Source organism: Homalodisca vitripennis, chromosome 5 (genome assembly GCF_021130785.1).
Source record: "Homalodisca vitripennis isolate AUS2020 chromosome 5, UT_GWSS_2.1, whole genome shotgun sequence".
NCBI classification, from domain to species: domain Eukaryota; kingdom Metazoa; phylum Arthropoda; class Insecta; order Hemiptera; family Cicadellidae; genus Homalodisca; species Homalodisca vitripennis.
Window position 1 is genome coordinate 34,780,007 of NC_060211.1, and position 15,242 is coordinate 34,795,248.

At 33.7% G+C, this 15,242-nt stretch overlaps 1 protein-coding gene across 2 annotated transcripts in view; it reads left to right on the forward strand.

Moving 5' to 3' along the window:
- LOC124361984 overlaps positions 1-15,242 on the forward strand; it is a 35,608-nt gene that overhangs the window by 2,167 nt on the left and 18,199 nt on the right. For both annotated transcript variants that reach the window (XR_006922408.1, XM_046816103.1), the window contains exons 2-3: positions 2,768-2,934; positions 11,099-11,279. Coding sequence is in view for 1 of the 2 variants with exons in the window: in XM_046816103.1 (XP_046672059.1) it covers positions 2,768-2,934; positions 11,099-11,279 (348 nt within the window). In the remaining variant the exon portion in view is untranslated. The remainder of the gene's footprint in view (positions 1-2,767; positions 2,935-11,098; positions 11,280-15,242) is intronic.

The window sequence follows — 15,242 nt, forward strand, 5'->3', positions numbered from 1 at the left end:
CGGTACCGTGATGATGGCATACAATATTAAATATTTGTTTAAACAGTAGTAAGGGCTCAAATAATAAAGTTTATGTATTAAAACTAAACAAAATAGTATGCACTATACATATAAATGTGCATTAACTTTATAAAAATTTGAACATGATTGGTAGTTTGGTACCACGTCGGCCATCACGAGACGGTACAATAATGACGACATACGCTATTAATATTTATTTAAAAATTAATATGAACTCAAATAATGAAGTTTACATACTAAAATTAAACAAAAGAACAATTTCCTATAAAACTACACCAAGTATTTTTTTTTTTTTAATTCTCGAAATAAAAAAAACTTATACTTAAGTGCTTATAAATTACAGTGTATTATAGTAACCTGTTTCATTAGCTAAAAACAATAGCTCAGTCAACCAAATAGCAATAATAACATTGAATGTTTTGTGTGAGTTTTGCTAAACCCTTACATTTTTTGCATATTTGGATTTGTACAAGGAAGTTAGGCGCAAAGATATTGAGTGGCTAATGGGTTAAAAACTCTTGTCAACATTCAGCAACATTGTCAAAGTTGTAAAAACTTCAAAAACTTTCTAAGAATATTCTCTCCTTGAATTTAAGTAAATATGTGTGTACAGGTGTGAAATTGCCAATGATGCATACCATCAAGGTGTTTCTCCTCACTACCCCCACTATATTATATAGCCAGATCCCACTATTTACCTAAGCGAGAAAAAAAAAATGATGGCTGATATTCATTGAAATGTAATCTTATGAATATAATCTGATTGCTAAATATAAGAAACTACGGATTACATTACATAACTAAATATAAATTTATAACTGGGCTGTCAGTGGCTGGAAAAAAAAAACCATAAAAGTCACCACATCATAGTTGGCGATTTTCTGCGGTAGATTTGAGAATCATAACAAAGAGTTATAGATTTTCACTTTACTTTTAACTCGAAAATACAAAATGGCTAGCAAGACACATATACTACGTAAGAATATACTCTACAAAATTATATATAATACATCCGGTTTTATGCACTTAGACATTTTTTATTAGTCTACCAAATGAGTCCAAATTATTTTAAGTTTTCTGGTCAGAACTTTGTTTTGCTCAAAAATACAAAATGGTTCTATATATAGCCTACCACGTAAAAGTACAACATATACACTATATTATGACATAAAATAAATGTGGTTTTTGTGCGCTTAGTTTTTTTTTTGTATTATGTGAAGGCTGCTTTTTTATTAACAGTTTTCTTACGGTGGATCTAAAAAAACTACATTATTAGAAAGAACATTTGAAGATCGGTTCTTGTTTTCTGCCTCCCGAAAGGAAGCTATGTCTACGAGAAGGAGGCTACTCTGTCACTATTTACTATTTTAGACTATACATATGTACGTATTATAAATATGAAAAGTTAAAGTCGACATTTACGAGTGCTCACATGATCTGAGCTATAATGTAGGTAGTATTTTGAGGGATGTGTTTCTTTGTTCGCCAGAGGTGCAGGGTGGCATCTTCGATGCCCACACTAATGGCCAGCGGCATTTCCATCTGACCTCAGATCACGTACCGGATGTTGTCCAACGTGATCCGACGTCGTAAATTTTGGACAATCTGTGATAATGATAACCTACTCTCAACCTACTTATATTGCTTAGTAACCAAACGTAGATAGGAACAAAGTGGCCTACTCCTTGCCTACATCTCTTCTGTTTGGGAGGCAGAAAGCAAGAACCGATCGTCATAATGATATGTAGTTTTCACAGTAAGTGGAATAAAGTCTATTCTTTCTAATGTCTGTTTGTCAGATCTCGGGTAAGAAAAATGGTTCCATAAATAGTGGCCTACAAATACTACCAATGTACCTTTTTTTTAATAGCCCACCAATCAGTTTGAATTCTTCAAGTTTTGCAGGTATATGGTTTTGAACTTAACGTTTTTCACAAAAATACAAATGGCTCTAGCATAACACATATACTATATGAAAGTACACATTATACACTACATTATGACACATAATAGATCTGGTTGTATGCACTGAGATTTGTTTTATTAGGCTACAAATCAGTTTGAAATCTTCCAAGTTTTGCAAGTAGACGGTCCGTATTTTGTTTTCCTGAAACATGTACTTTCACGTGGTATATGTGTCCAAGATGGAGCTATTTTCTATTTTTGTGAAAAACTTAAAGTTCGCACAGTTACAAATCTACGTACAAATCTATGAAAATGAACTCATTGGTAGCAAAATAAAGAATTTCTCAGGGCATAAAACCAGATGTATTATATGACATTTTTTAGTGTATATTGTGTAATTCTATGTGTATAAGTCTTGCTGGAGCCATTTTGTATTTTAGAGTAAAAAGTAAAAATAGGCCGTCAACATGAAAATCTATAATTTTTCTTATGATTTTCAAATCTGCCACAGAAAATAGTCAAGTATGATGTTGTGACTTTTATGGTTCATTTTTGTTCCAGCTGTTGACAATGTAACTATAAATGTTAAATTTATATTTGGTTATGTAATGTGCCAAGCTGTAGATTGTTTTATTCAGTGAACACATTACATTTGTAAGTTTATAGTTAAGGTTTCAATGACTGTCTTCCGTAATTTTCTTCTCCCGCTTCAGTAAGTAGTAGGAACTGGCATATGGTGGGGGAAGTCAGGAGAAACTCCTTGGAGGAATCCATTGGCAGTTTAACACCGGTAACGTGTGTTATGCTATCGTTGTTAAAAATATAAATTTTTAATGACCAGATGATGAAGAGGAAATCAATGAGGATGGAATGGCAGATCAGTCAGAGTCGGAGGACCCGGTTGAAGATTTTCGAATTTTTGGGAGTCAGGAACTGATAGAAGAACAGTTCGAGATGATTTTCCATTCAGACTGGTGTCAAAGTCGAGCAAATAGGGAAACAAGTCCGGTATGGTGATACTATTATCCTGTATACAGTTTTGACAATTTAGTTTAATTTTTATAATAGGTGAATATCTTTATTTTTAGATGAATTAATCATGTTTCGGTTGTATTTTTCCATTGAGGATGCGCTCTACCACTCTGATGAACGCTGATGCAAGGGTTTTGAATCTGCCTCATTGTAGGCTTAGTTTTTGAGCTGTTACAAACATATTGATACAATTTAACTAACTAAGTATTTGTATATGCGCCTAAATTTTTTAAATTTTAATTTCAATTCAACTTGAGCTGCACATCAGGTGTAAAATTTGTAAATTAAGGGTATTTTCAACACTATAAAATATAAACGTTAATTTAAAAAATGATTATAGTTTATATACGGATGTAGATTGGAATGTCGTAAGCGTAAAACTGAAAACGGTTTGTTAAAAAGTTCTGAAGTTAAGGTACAATTAGACAGACATGAAAGGTCTGCAAGCGTTATTCAAAACTGTCAGTAGTGCCGATACTGCGGTTTCTGGCCTGTGGTACATCACAATCTGAAGAAACATAAAACATGTAGTGTAATACTTTTTATTTGTATTAATAAATATTGTTATAATAATTTTATGGAGCAACTTTTCTCTTTCTTTTAGTTCCAAATAACCGTTTGGCTTCTTCTTTTTTTTTTTGTATGTGGTGGTTTATCCCAAACGGACCTTTGTGATTAGGAGATATTCCTAATTATTTAATACTTTATTTTATTTATTTTTTATTTTAATTTTAAATTAAGTAAAGTGTGTGTGTGTGTGTGTGTGTGTGTGTGTGTGTGTGTGTGTGTGTGTGTGTGTGTGTGTGTGTGTGTGTGTGTGTGTGTGTGTGTGTGTGTGTGTGTGTGTGTGTGTGTGTGTGTGTGTGTGAATGTGTGTGCTCCGTAAGTTCCGGTCCCCTCCACAGCAACTACTCATTGCCCTCCCTAAAACTGATTTTGCCAGCGCTCCCTGGGGATTTTTGAAACATCGTACTGCAATTTCTGGCCTGGGGTAGAGCGCATCCTTAAACTGGCATAGAGTTTTTTTCATTTACATTTAAGTTAATACTTTTTCATTTAAAATAAATAATAATTTTCTATACTTGAAATTAATATTAGCCCATTAGAGAATCTTATAGAAATATGTGGGTATTAAGTAGATTGATCTGACTTTCATTTAAAAAATGTAAGTATACAAGATGGCTGACTGTGTAGTTTACCTGTATTTTGGTGCTTAATAATCTTTAATTTAAACATAATCTACTTACATTATAATATCAAAGTTGTGCTCATTTCACTTTTGGATACTGTGAGTATACTGTGAACAGATAATTTTTAGCAGGGCACTGCACTTTCACTACTCAACCACCTGAGGTATAGAGCAGGTATAAGGATTATTTATAACCTGTCTTATCAAGTCAAGATCAACTGATAACCACTCTGCCTTCAACAGATTACATATACAATGACACTGACTGATTTCTGCTTTTGTTTGTAAATAGAGAGCTCTTCAATAAAAATCTATAATTATAATTCATAAGCACTCAGTTTAATTTGGAAATATTTTAATAAAAATAAAAAACTTATTGACAAAATATTTTGCTTATGTACAGTGGTGAATTTAGTAGCTACTGACATGAGAAATACAGAGATTATATAAATAAAATTTAATTTTTAAGGACGATAAGTGCTATTATTAGATTGAATAAAAAAAAAAACTAACCAACTATAACTATAAACAAATTATACAACATTATCAAAGTTAACAACCCCTTCAACTTACAGATGCAATAATAGCTCAACTAAGTACTGCATACTGCCTATATCTGACAATGACAGGAGAAGCTGTACATCATTGACACTGCCTGTACTATTACAAATAACCAGGCACTTGATTAGTAACAAAACTTCCTTTCTGCAATTTTAAATATTGACAGTAACAAAGGCTCTCTCAAACAACATGACCGCAAAAGAATTGTTTCGTGTGGGTGAAATTATTTTTGCCAAAGTAAAGGGCTATGCACACTGGCCTGCCATTATCAATAGCATAGAAGAAAGCTTAAACAACAAAACAGTACAATACATTGTAACCTTTTTTGGCACAAACGAGACTGGAATAATTAAACAGATAGATATTTTCAAATACATGGAAAATATTGAAAAATATGGGAAGCCTAAGACAAATAACTACAGAAATGTTAAATTTAATAATGCTCTTCTTGAGGCAGAAAGACATTTAAATTCCAACTCCTCTCCTTGCTGCAACAGCAAAATTGAAGAACTGCAAGAAAAAATCCTTAACCTTACAGCAGGGGACGATTTGGATCACGATACATCGCTCTCACTGGCAGCTGAGGTAGGTAATGCACTGCTCACTGAAAATACTCTTCTCAAGCAACAACTATATGACTTGAAAACACAGAGATCTGAGTCTCAGCTAGAACTAGAAGACAAAATAAAGCTGGCAGAAGACATCACAGGAGAGCTTAGAGGAAAAATCAGCATGCTGGAAAAAGAAATGGAATTTATAAAAACGAAGCTAAAAAGTGAATGTAAACTTAGAGAAGACATAATTCAACAATCTGAAAATGAAAAATGCTGCCTTTCAACACAAATAAACAATGTACTCTCAACTAACTCAGATCTCCGGAACAAAATAAAACAACTTGAAGATGAAACAACTGACAAATCTTTGTTAATCAACTCCCTTGATGAGGAAAACTGCCAACTAAAAGGTGGCAAACACAATCTAGAAATAGAACTAGAAGAAAATAAGTCCCTTGTCAAAGCAATCGCTTCAAACTATAAAGAAATCTTAACCAAGATATCTGAGCAAGAATCAACTGCAAGAAAACACCTCAAACATCTTGAAAATATACTTAAGGCAGCAAACCCCCAACTACTCTCTAACCTCCCTCATGAAACCACCCACCATCTGAATACTCAAAAAAACAAGCACATTTATAGCACCTCACTTAAGGTTGCAAAGAACAAAATACTACAGCTACAATGCCCTACACTTGAAGAAGAGTTAGCTCAAGAAAACCCAACACCTGAAAAAATACAAGTAAACACAACCGAAAGAGACAACAGCACTCTGACTAACAGAGCTGATGAAAGAGATACTAACAAATGCAGGCAAACATTCATTAAACATCCTCCACATAACTCTTTCATAAGGTCACATGGGGAAAGTTATGAAGACTTCCTTTCAAATCATATAAACTCCTACAAAGACCTCATAATCATGAATACCAGCTGCTACAATATAGAACACAATACTTCACCTTCGTTGGAAAATAACGAAGATAAAAACCAGGATAATTTTTTAGTCAAAGCCAAACAACCCAAAGAAAAACACAAAAGTTACATAAATTACAAAACGGTAACATTTTGGAATCAGGACTACAAGAAAATAATTATGAACAAAAATACAAACAAGCTGGGTCAAAAATGAAATACACAACAAATACTGGGAAAAACATAAAACTATTACACCAAAATATAAATTGGCTTTCAAGTAAAATAGACAGATTATCCCATTTTCTAAATGATAATGATCCTGACATATTAATATTAACAGAACATGGCCTTACACAAGAAAACCTAAAACAAACACACATTGAAAGCTTTTCACTCATTGGTGGCTTCACTAGGAAAAGACACTCCAAAGGAGGTGTAGCAGGATATGTAAAGCAGGGCCTTGAAAAACATGTAAAGCTCCTAGGCACAAGTGAAGATAATACAGAACTAATCTGTGAAACTGCCACTTTTGAGATAAAATTCAGGAAGGACATTATAAAAGTACTTGCTGTGTATAGACCACCAAGTGCAAACCTGGATCATGCCATTAACATACTAACACATGAGTTAGACAAAGTGCTCCAAACAAATGCTCCCATAGTAGTTATGGGAGATATAAATGTTGACAATTTACAACGAAACAACACAAATGACAACCTTAAGCTAGAGGAACTTCTCATTTCATTTGACATCAAAAGGATGCAGCTACCTCCAACAAGAATTACACATGAATCTTCAAAATCAATAGACTGGATATGCACTAATTTGGACCCTCAACTCATACAAACAGCAGTCATTAACGCAGGTCTCTCAGACCACACAGCACATTCTGCCATAATTAACACCTTTAAAATCAACAAAAGTAACAATAAAGTGGAAAAGAGAATATTTAACAAAAGATCAATAGAACAATTCAAACAGTCTTTAACTACACAAAGCTGGGATTCTGTTTTGCAGACTGAAGACATCAATCAAGCATACAACAACTTCCAGACCATTATACAATGCACCTATATGTCCAGGCCCTAGAGAGGGAACAGTGTACTGGTCGAGCTGAAGATAAAGCAGAAACAGCAGCCAGGAAAAAAGAATACGACCAGAAACTCAAAATGCTGAGGAAAGAAAATACAACATCCTACATAGATAGAGCAGACAACAAATCCCGAGCATTCTGGCATGTAATAAACACAGAACGAAAAGCTATCAATAGTGCAGATAAACAGATACACCTCCATACAAATGGAAAAGTAATTCGTCAGCCACTGGAAGTAGCAAACTGTTTCAACAACTTCTTCTCTACAATCGCACAAAGAACACTCCAGGATAGCCATAATAATACAAACCACATCACACAGCAGGACCTGCCATCACCAACAATAAATAATTTTAAATTTCAACCTGTAAATCAGAAAGATATAGAAAAAATCATAGACTCCCTAAAACCAAAGACATCAGCTGGTATAGACGAGATTTCATCAAAATTAGCTAAGACTTGCAAAGCTGAACTATGTGGCCCCCTAGCAGATATCATTAATAAATCATTCAAACAAGGAATTTTCCCCAAACAATTTAAAAATAGCCAAAATCTATCCCAAGTACAAGAATGGACCTCATACAGACACTGGCAGTTATCGGCCAATTTCCCTGATCTCTACTTTTACTAAAATTATAGAAAAAGCAGCACTTGAAAGACTACTAAAGCACCTGGAAAACAACGATCTGCTAACACATCAGCAATATGGGTTTGTAAAGGGAAGATCCACAGCCAGTGCTCTAATGCAACTGATAGAATATATCATCGACCAGCTAGATGAGGGCCGCAATGTAACCAGCCTTTTTTTGGACTTCAGTAAGGCCTTTGACTGCGTAAATCACGGCCATCTGCTTAAAAAATTCAAAAGCTTGGGCATTGAAGGAACTGCAGCCCTCTGGTTCGAGAGCTACCTGAATGACAGGAAGCAGCTAGTTGAAATACACTACTCCAAAAATAACATAGCTCAAAAAGCTCAGTCAAGTCTTGCTCAGGTCCAGAGAGGAGTGCCGCAAGGATCGGTCCTGGGTCCAATACTGTTCCTCCTACTTACTAATGATCTTCCCAGCCAACTAGAGGAAACTTTCCATACAGTGATGTATGCAGATGATACAGTCATCACTTTAGCAGACAGAATACCAGAACAACTTGTAAGATATACAAATGCAGCATTAAACATGACAAAGCAATACTGTGCTTCTAATGACCTGGTCTTGAATGAGAAAAAAACTGTACAAATAAAATTTTCGTTAAAAAACAAATCACTTAACCTGCCATTAACAGACATAACAGCAAAAAGTCAAACAAAGCATCTAGGCATCATAATAGACTCACAATTAACATGGAAACCCCACATTGACCAACTGTGTAAAAAGCTAAGCTCAGGCACCTACGTTATTCGTAGGATAAAGCAGGTGAGTGGCCAGAGCATGGCTAAGGTAGCTTACTTCGCTTTACTTGAATCACACTTGAGATATGGATTAGCTATTTGGGGAGGAGCTGGCAACACCTATAAGGAAAAGGTTTTAATACACCAAAAAAGAGCTCTAAGATGCTTGGCCGGACTTCACTTCCAGGAAAGTTGTCGAGAAACATTTAAGCAACTCAAGATCCTCACTGTAGTAGCTCTCTACATTCGGGAAGTAATAATCCATTCAGTGAACACCGAACAAATTAGACACCAAGACCTACATCAACACAGCACCCGTAATGCATCAAATTTTAATCTACCATCCCACAAACTCAGCCTATACAGAAAAAAACAATCTTACATAGGAGCACTCTACTACAATCACCTACCAGAAGACTTAAAAAGAGAACCACCACACCGCTTCAAGAGAAGTCTGACTGAATGGCTATCTACAAAACCATTCTACAATGAAAAAGAATTTTTAGACTCACTTATTTAATGTAAATTGTAAATTCTTTATTGAACATATTCTTAGAGAACAGTACAATCATCAGATTTTATTTTATTACATTAGGTTAGAAAGTTCTGTTTAAAAATTCATTTATCGTGTAAAATGGATGGTCTTGAAGCCAGAGTTTTAGTTTGTGTCCAAACTGCAGCTGTAAACTTTTAAGTAACTTTGACGCCATGTACTGATCTCTATGATTATGTCAATAAAGAATATTGTCTATTGTCTACTAATGATTTTTTCAAGGTGTTAACCATCAGTCTAAATTGTTACAGTATTATTGAGTTTAAAAACTCCTCTCTGGCATGCTGTAATACTGGATTACTGATATCAATGTTGTTATAAATAATCGTCTTCATTTGATCTTTCATGACTATCTTAAAATCTAGCTGATAACTTAAAGTTAATTTGGTAATTTTTTCTATATTAACAGTATACGTTTAAAATACTTTATCGGTGAGGTTAACGGCCAGAATAGTCAATAAAAATTTCAATGTTAACGTATTCTGCTCATCCTCTTGAACAAAAATCTGTATAGTTTAGGGGATGGAAATCACGAATAACTTTGTTTCTTAATAATTGAAATGTAAATGTCAATTTGTGATTGTATTTGTGTAATGTGCTTCTTGTTACCTATGATGTACAGCGTTGTCTGCTCCCAATAGCTTATCTGATTATTCTTTGGTCATAACTGCATATCAGAACTGTATAGTTATGTACCATCAACCATTCCATGCAGTACCCTTACCTATCAGTTCGATAACAATGGCGTCTATTACCCAAATGCGGCTCGTTAACTCTAAAACGTGGATTAAACGTGGATAAAACGTGAGCGGTTAAAATATTAGGACATTAATTTATTATTTTTTAATTGGTTGTTGTGTTTTTTTCAAACTGAGAATATGAGTTTGTTGTGTAATCGCGTGTTATTTTTAAATTGAGAAAAGTTATTATGTGATCAAAAGTTAGCATGTGATATGTTAGTATATAGTACGTGCATATGAAGTTATGGTTACATTAGTTTTTATAATTATTAAAATTATGATAGTTTTTACACTATTTATTGGTTTGTTGAAAGTTTGATTAAATTTGTATGGATTATTTTCAAATTCATTTTTATCGACCGCACCGGAAACGAGATTCACGTTAGTAACCTATTGGTATTGTCTTACTGGAAAAACCAGTATAAGGTTTTAGGGTATGAAAATGACAAATAATGAGTTTCAGAGTTTTAATAATAGAATTACTTTTCTTGTAAGATAGTAGAAAGTAATGGTTAGGTAAATTTATAATCAATTGTCCTATAAAACAGTAATGGCCAGAAGTTCTCATGATAAGACCATTTAGAGTTTGATTGAATCAACGCGGGGCAGCACCAGGTGCCTTATGTGTCAGGCTGATATGAACTTTTATTGTTAGAAGGTCTACATTAACAAAGACGTCTTTTATTTGGGTAACGTTCTCCTGATTTCAGCATTATTGTTGTTTCACGTATTCAAAGCGTAACGGCTCACGTAAGCAGCAACCAAGGTTGACATACGATCATAACAAGACAGTGTGACACTCATAGAACAAGAAAATATTATTCAGTGTGAGAAAAGTAATTTCAGTTGTAATGTTCTATAACTTTGTTATTTGCCATTTCCACCCATTGAAACCTTATTGTTTTGTTCAGGATGATTGCAATTATGCAAATCTCTCTCTCTCTCTCTCCCTCAAAAATTTTTCCTGTCTGTTTTCTTAATGATACCGATTGCAATACAGAAACGAATTTAGCAAAACAAAACTCTCTTAAATAATTCTAATGTCAAATAGCTAAATATGTGACTCACAATTTAAATTATTAATGACTATGATAACCTGATTTATGATTTTGGCGGAAGTAAACTATTCCTTGTATCTATTTCAGTGCACATTACCGTATTGCGCGGTGGTGGACAACTTAGTCAGCCACATGAAGAAATGTGAGGTTGGCAAGTCCTGCACCATGCCCTTCTGCTCGACTTCTCTCCAAGTAATAATGCATACTCATAAGTGCAATCCTTTTAATTGTTCTCTCTGTTATTACTTTCTAATGAGAAAACCTAAGGGTGAGTAGTAAAGAAAACCTAGGATGTTTTATAAAATGGAATAAAATACTGGTATTTAGTCAGTAAAAATTTAGTGTTATTTGTTCTAGGGACACCTTTATTTGTTTTTAGTTATATTAGTTCAGGTTTCCTGATGGCGATAAATGCCTATGACAAGATATACAAGTTGTTTGTGTGGTTACAAAAACTTTTCAGTTTCATGAGATAAATGCATTTCCATACAGATTTTGAATTGATAAGTTCAGTTTGTATATCCCAAGAAAGTATGGGAATTCTAAATCAATATCCAGCAAACAAACTGATGGGATCTAAGTTAAACAATTTTTTTCAGATTCCTCAACAAAAAGTATAATTATCTTTTTTATTTTGTTAACACTTCAACATGGTTTCACAAGATGAGTCGTGGCTGATGGAATGGCAACACTGCTGTTGTGGTTTGGTCACAGTTAGATACAAACCATACGGCTCAGTAATATGTAATCTTTCTTATGTCTTTACTCAGGGAGAGTTTCAGAAATATTTAGGTGACCATGTGTTGTGATTGTGTATGTAAATGGTTATTTACAAGTGACTGTTTTGTAAGGGAACAATTTGTGATAGTTATCAATATCCATCAAGGAATGGATTGTAATAAACCAAGCCTAGGATGTTAAGTTATTTTCACTATTGGTGACTTAAATGCTGTTGTCATTATGTAAGTGTTCTATTTTTGGTGTGCAATTAAAATTGATATAAAAGAAATCGAATTACTGGCAGGATATACTGTTTTGATGCATCAATGTTACACTATTTTGTCATTACCGTAGCACTTCAGCCATGCTAAATTTGTTTGATGGGATCCGGTTTTTGTGCATGTTGCAGGTCTTTCTTAAACAATCTGTAAACAATACTAAACTTGTTTAATATGTGCATTGCAGCAATTTTTTTCTCATGAAATGTAATTATTGAAACCGTTACTATAATTTATAAATGTCATATTTTACTATATGTTGTTATGAGAAGAATGAGAATTGGTACACAATACTCTTAAGTATTTTTGTTGTATATCTTAGTGTAAGTGTAAAATTAAAAAAAATATTTATATTGTGAAAATAACAATATTTTTATGTAATCAAAGCTATAAAGATATAATTTTTAGAAACAAAAAATAAAATAAAAATACCAAATAGTGTTTCCAAACACTAATTTTAGGAGAGATCCTGTAATATATTAGGCACTATACTTTATTTTTATTGAGAATATAGTCTGTTCGGCTAACAAAACCAATTAGATAATGGAAAATAAGATAAAACTAAAATTCTTTGCGTAATAAATTAAATATAACATAATATGTAACAGATTGCTTGTTAACATATTTTTACTAAACATATTGCATAAACTGTTTTTGTAAAAATAAATTATCCAATAATTTTATTTTTCATATAGCATATTTTGTTAGAAGACATGTTTGTCAATAAATTGATATAAAATATGTTGTAATTTGGCTAAAAATAAAAAAAGGTACATGATGTACTAAAGAAATCTAAACTTAGTCTTCTTTTTTTGGAAAAATAAAAAGCAGTTAGTAACTAATGAAATGAAGACCTTGGTTATTCTATAAATAATTTTGAAAAAGCATAAAAAGTAATCCAAATTGTAAGATACATTTAGGCATAAAGAAATGTTCATTAAAGAAATATAATAAATGAATATTCCATGTTGGAAGAGATAAATCTGGTGCCCACAAAGAAACTTTGTTGTTAAAATAAACAATGCTTTTAACCCTACAACTGGCGGTCATTTCATCCTGTAGTGTCAGGCTTTTTTAGAGCTTCACACAAGGTTTTTTAAAATTTAATAAAAATATAAATTTGAAACATAAATTTTTATATTTAATACATATATTATTATACAGTATACAGGGTGTCCAAAAAGTCCCGGGTCAGTTAAATATTTTTCAAAATATTTAAATTAGAGCTACAAAACCTTACATAAAGTTACTGGACATAAAAATCTATTTTATCACATATTCAGTGATCCGCTACTTCCTCAGGGGGGCGGCCCGCTAGGAGTCAGAAGAAAATCTTAAATGTAAGCATAGGTTGATATGCATATCAAATAAAAGGTCTTGATTAGTAGAGTACAGAGCCGCAAACCCGACCTCAAACGGATAACCGAGTCAAAAATGACAGCCGGTCAAATATGGCTAGAGTTTGCAACTTAGGTTAATGTAAAAAAATACACTGATGAGCTTGTTGTTGTAGAATAATAAGTTTCATTATTTGCAATGATTTAGTCATTAGAAGATTACTACTTACAGAGAGCCTTTTCAGAACAGATGCTCGAAGTGTCCGCCTTCTGTTGTTTGACAGTGATCTAATTGGTGATAAAAGGCCTCCACGGTGTGTTGTAGTCCTGTCTCCTCACGTTCCAAACAACCACTTTCTTCTAAGAACCTGTTCCTCAATTCTTCCAAATCCCGTGGTTTTCTTTTATACACCCTATCTTTAAGATAACTCCAGAAAAAGAAATCCAAAGGAGTTAAGTCGGGGGAACGAGTGGGCCATTCAATGGCACCCCTCCTTCCGATCAATCTTTGAGGGAACATAACATTTAAGTAATCCCTTACAATATTCCTGTAATGCGCGGGTGCTCCGTCTTGTTGAAACCAGATTTGAGCCAAGTTTTCACCAACAATATTTCGAAGAGCTGGTATTCTGAGCATGTCAAGGTAGGAAACTCCGTCTAAAGTTCCGTTCATAAAAAATGGCCCCACAATTCTTCCACGTAATATGCCGGCCCAGACATTCAACTTTTGTGGTTGTTGCGTGTGACCTTTTATCATCCAGTGCTTATTACTATCAGTCCAGTAACAGCAGTTGTGTTTGTTCACATTGCCATTTAATATGAATGTAGCCTCGTCTGAAAATAAAATGTAATTTAGAAGGATTTGATTTGTATCTAACTTGGTCATCATAATTTCACAAAACTCAAGACGCCTGTCAAAATCGTCTTCGTTTAGTTCTTGATGCAATGTAGTATGGCTGAACAATTTGTATGGCTTGAAACCATTTTTATGCAAATTGTTTTGAACAGAGCTTTTGGACATATCATGATTGCCTGCAGCCAATCTGAGCGTTTCATGAGGATTCTCAATGAATGACTGAAGAACTTCCACACTCGAATCCTGATCGGTTGCACTTGGTGGACGACCACTTCTAGGAAGATCAGAGACAGTTCAATGAGTTACAAAACGGTCTATTGTTCTCGTAACTGTTGATTTTGATATTGGGTTTCGGTTTGGAAATGAGTCATTGAATAGGTGTTGAACTTCACTGTGAGACCGTGTTAAATCCCCCCAACCACGCATCATTAATATGGTAACTCTCTCACGTTCACTAAGTGCCATAACAAAGACAAGATAAAACTAAGTTGAAACAAATTAAGAGTAAAAAACTTATGGTCTGTTTTTACTAACGAGTAGAATGCCACTAATAACATCTAACTAAAGCAAGAATGGTTACTGCCTGCGGGAATACCCCTCAGAAATAATGAAACTTATTATTCTACAACAACAATTAATTATTAAACACAGTGTAATATTATTTTACAGCTGTTCTAGGCTAGAATAATATTAGCAAGAACAGTGCTGCCACCAGCTACAAATTTTAAGTCATTTGAGAAATAACACATCTCCAGGAGATGAGGTGTTTCTCAAAAGAATGAATATTTTAATATCTGCTATCACTATGGTTACTTAGTGGAGATGTGATGTTCACTTAGTACTGGATTCGCCTTGCCTTCGACTACATTTTGGTATGCCTAACTCATTATTGGTAAAAAATGGACATGAGGTGTTTCTCAAATGACTGATTCAATTGTAGACAGTTTTGGGTTAGTAAAGTTAAAATCAAAAAGCTCATCAGTGTATTTTTTACATTAACCTAAGTTGCAAACTAGCCATATTTGACCGGCTGTCATTTT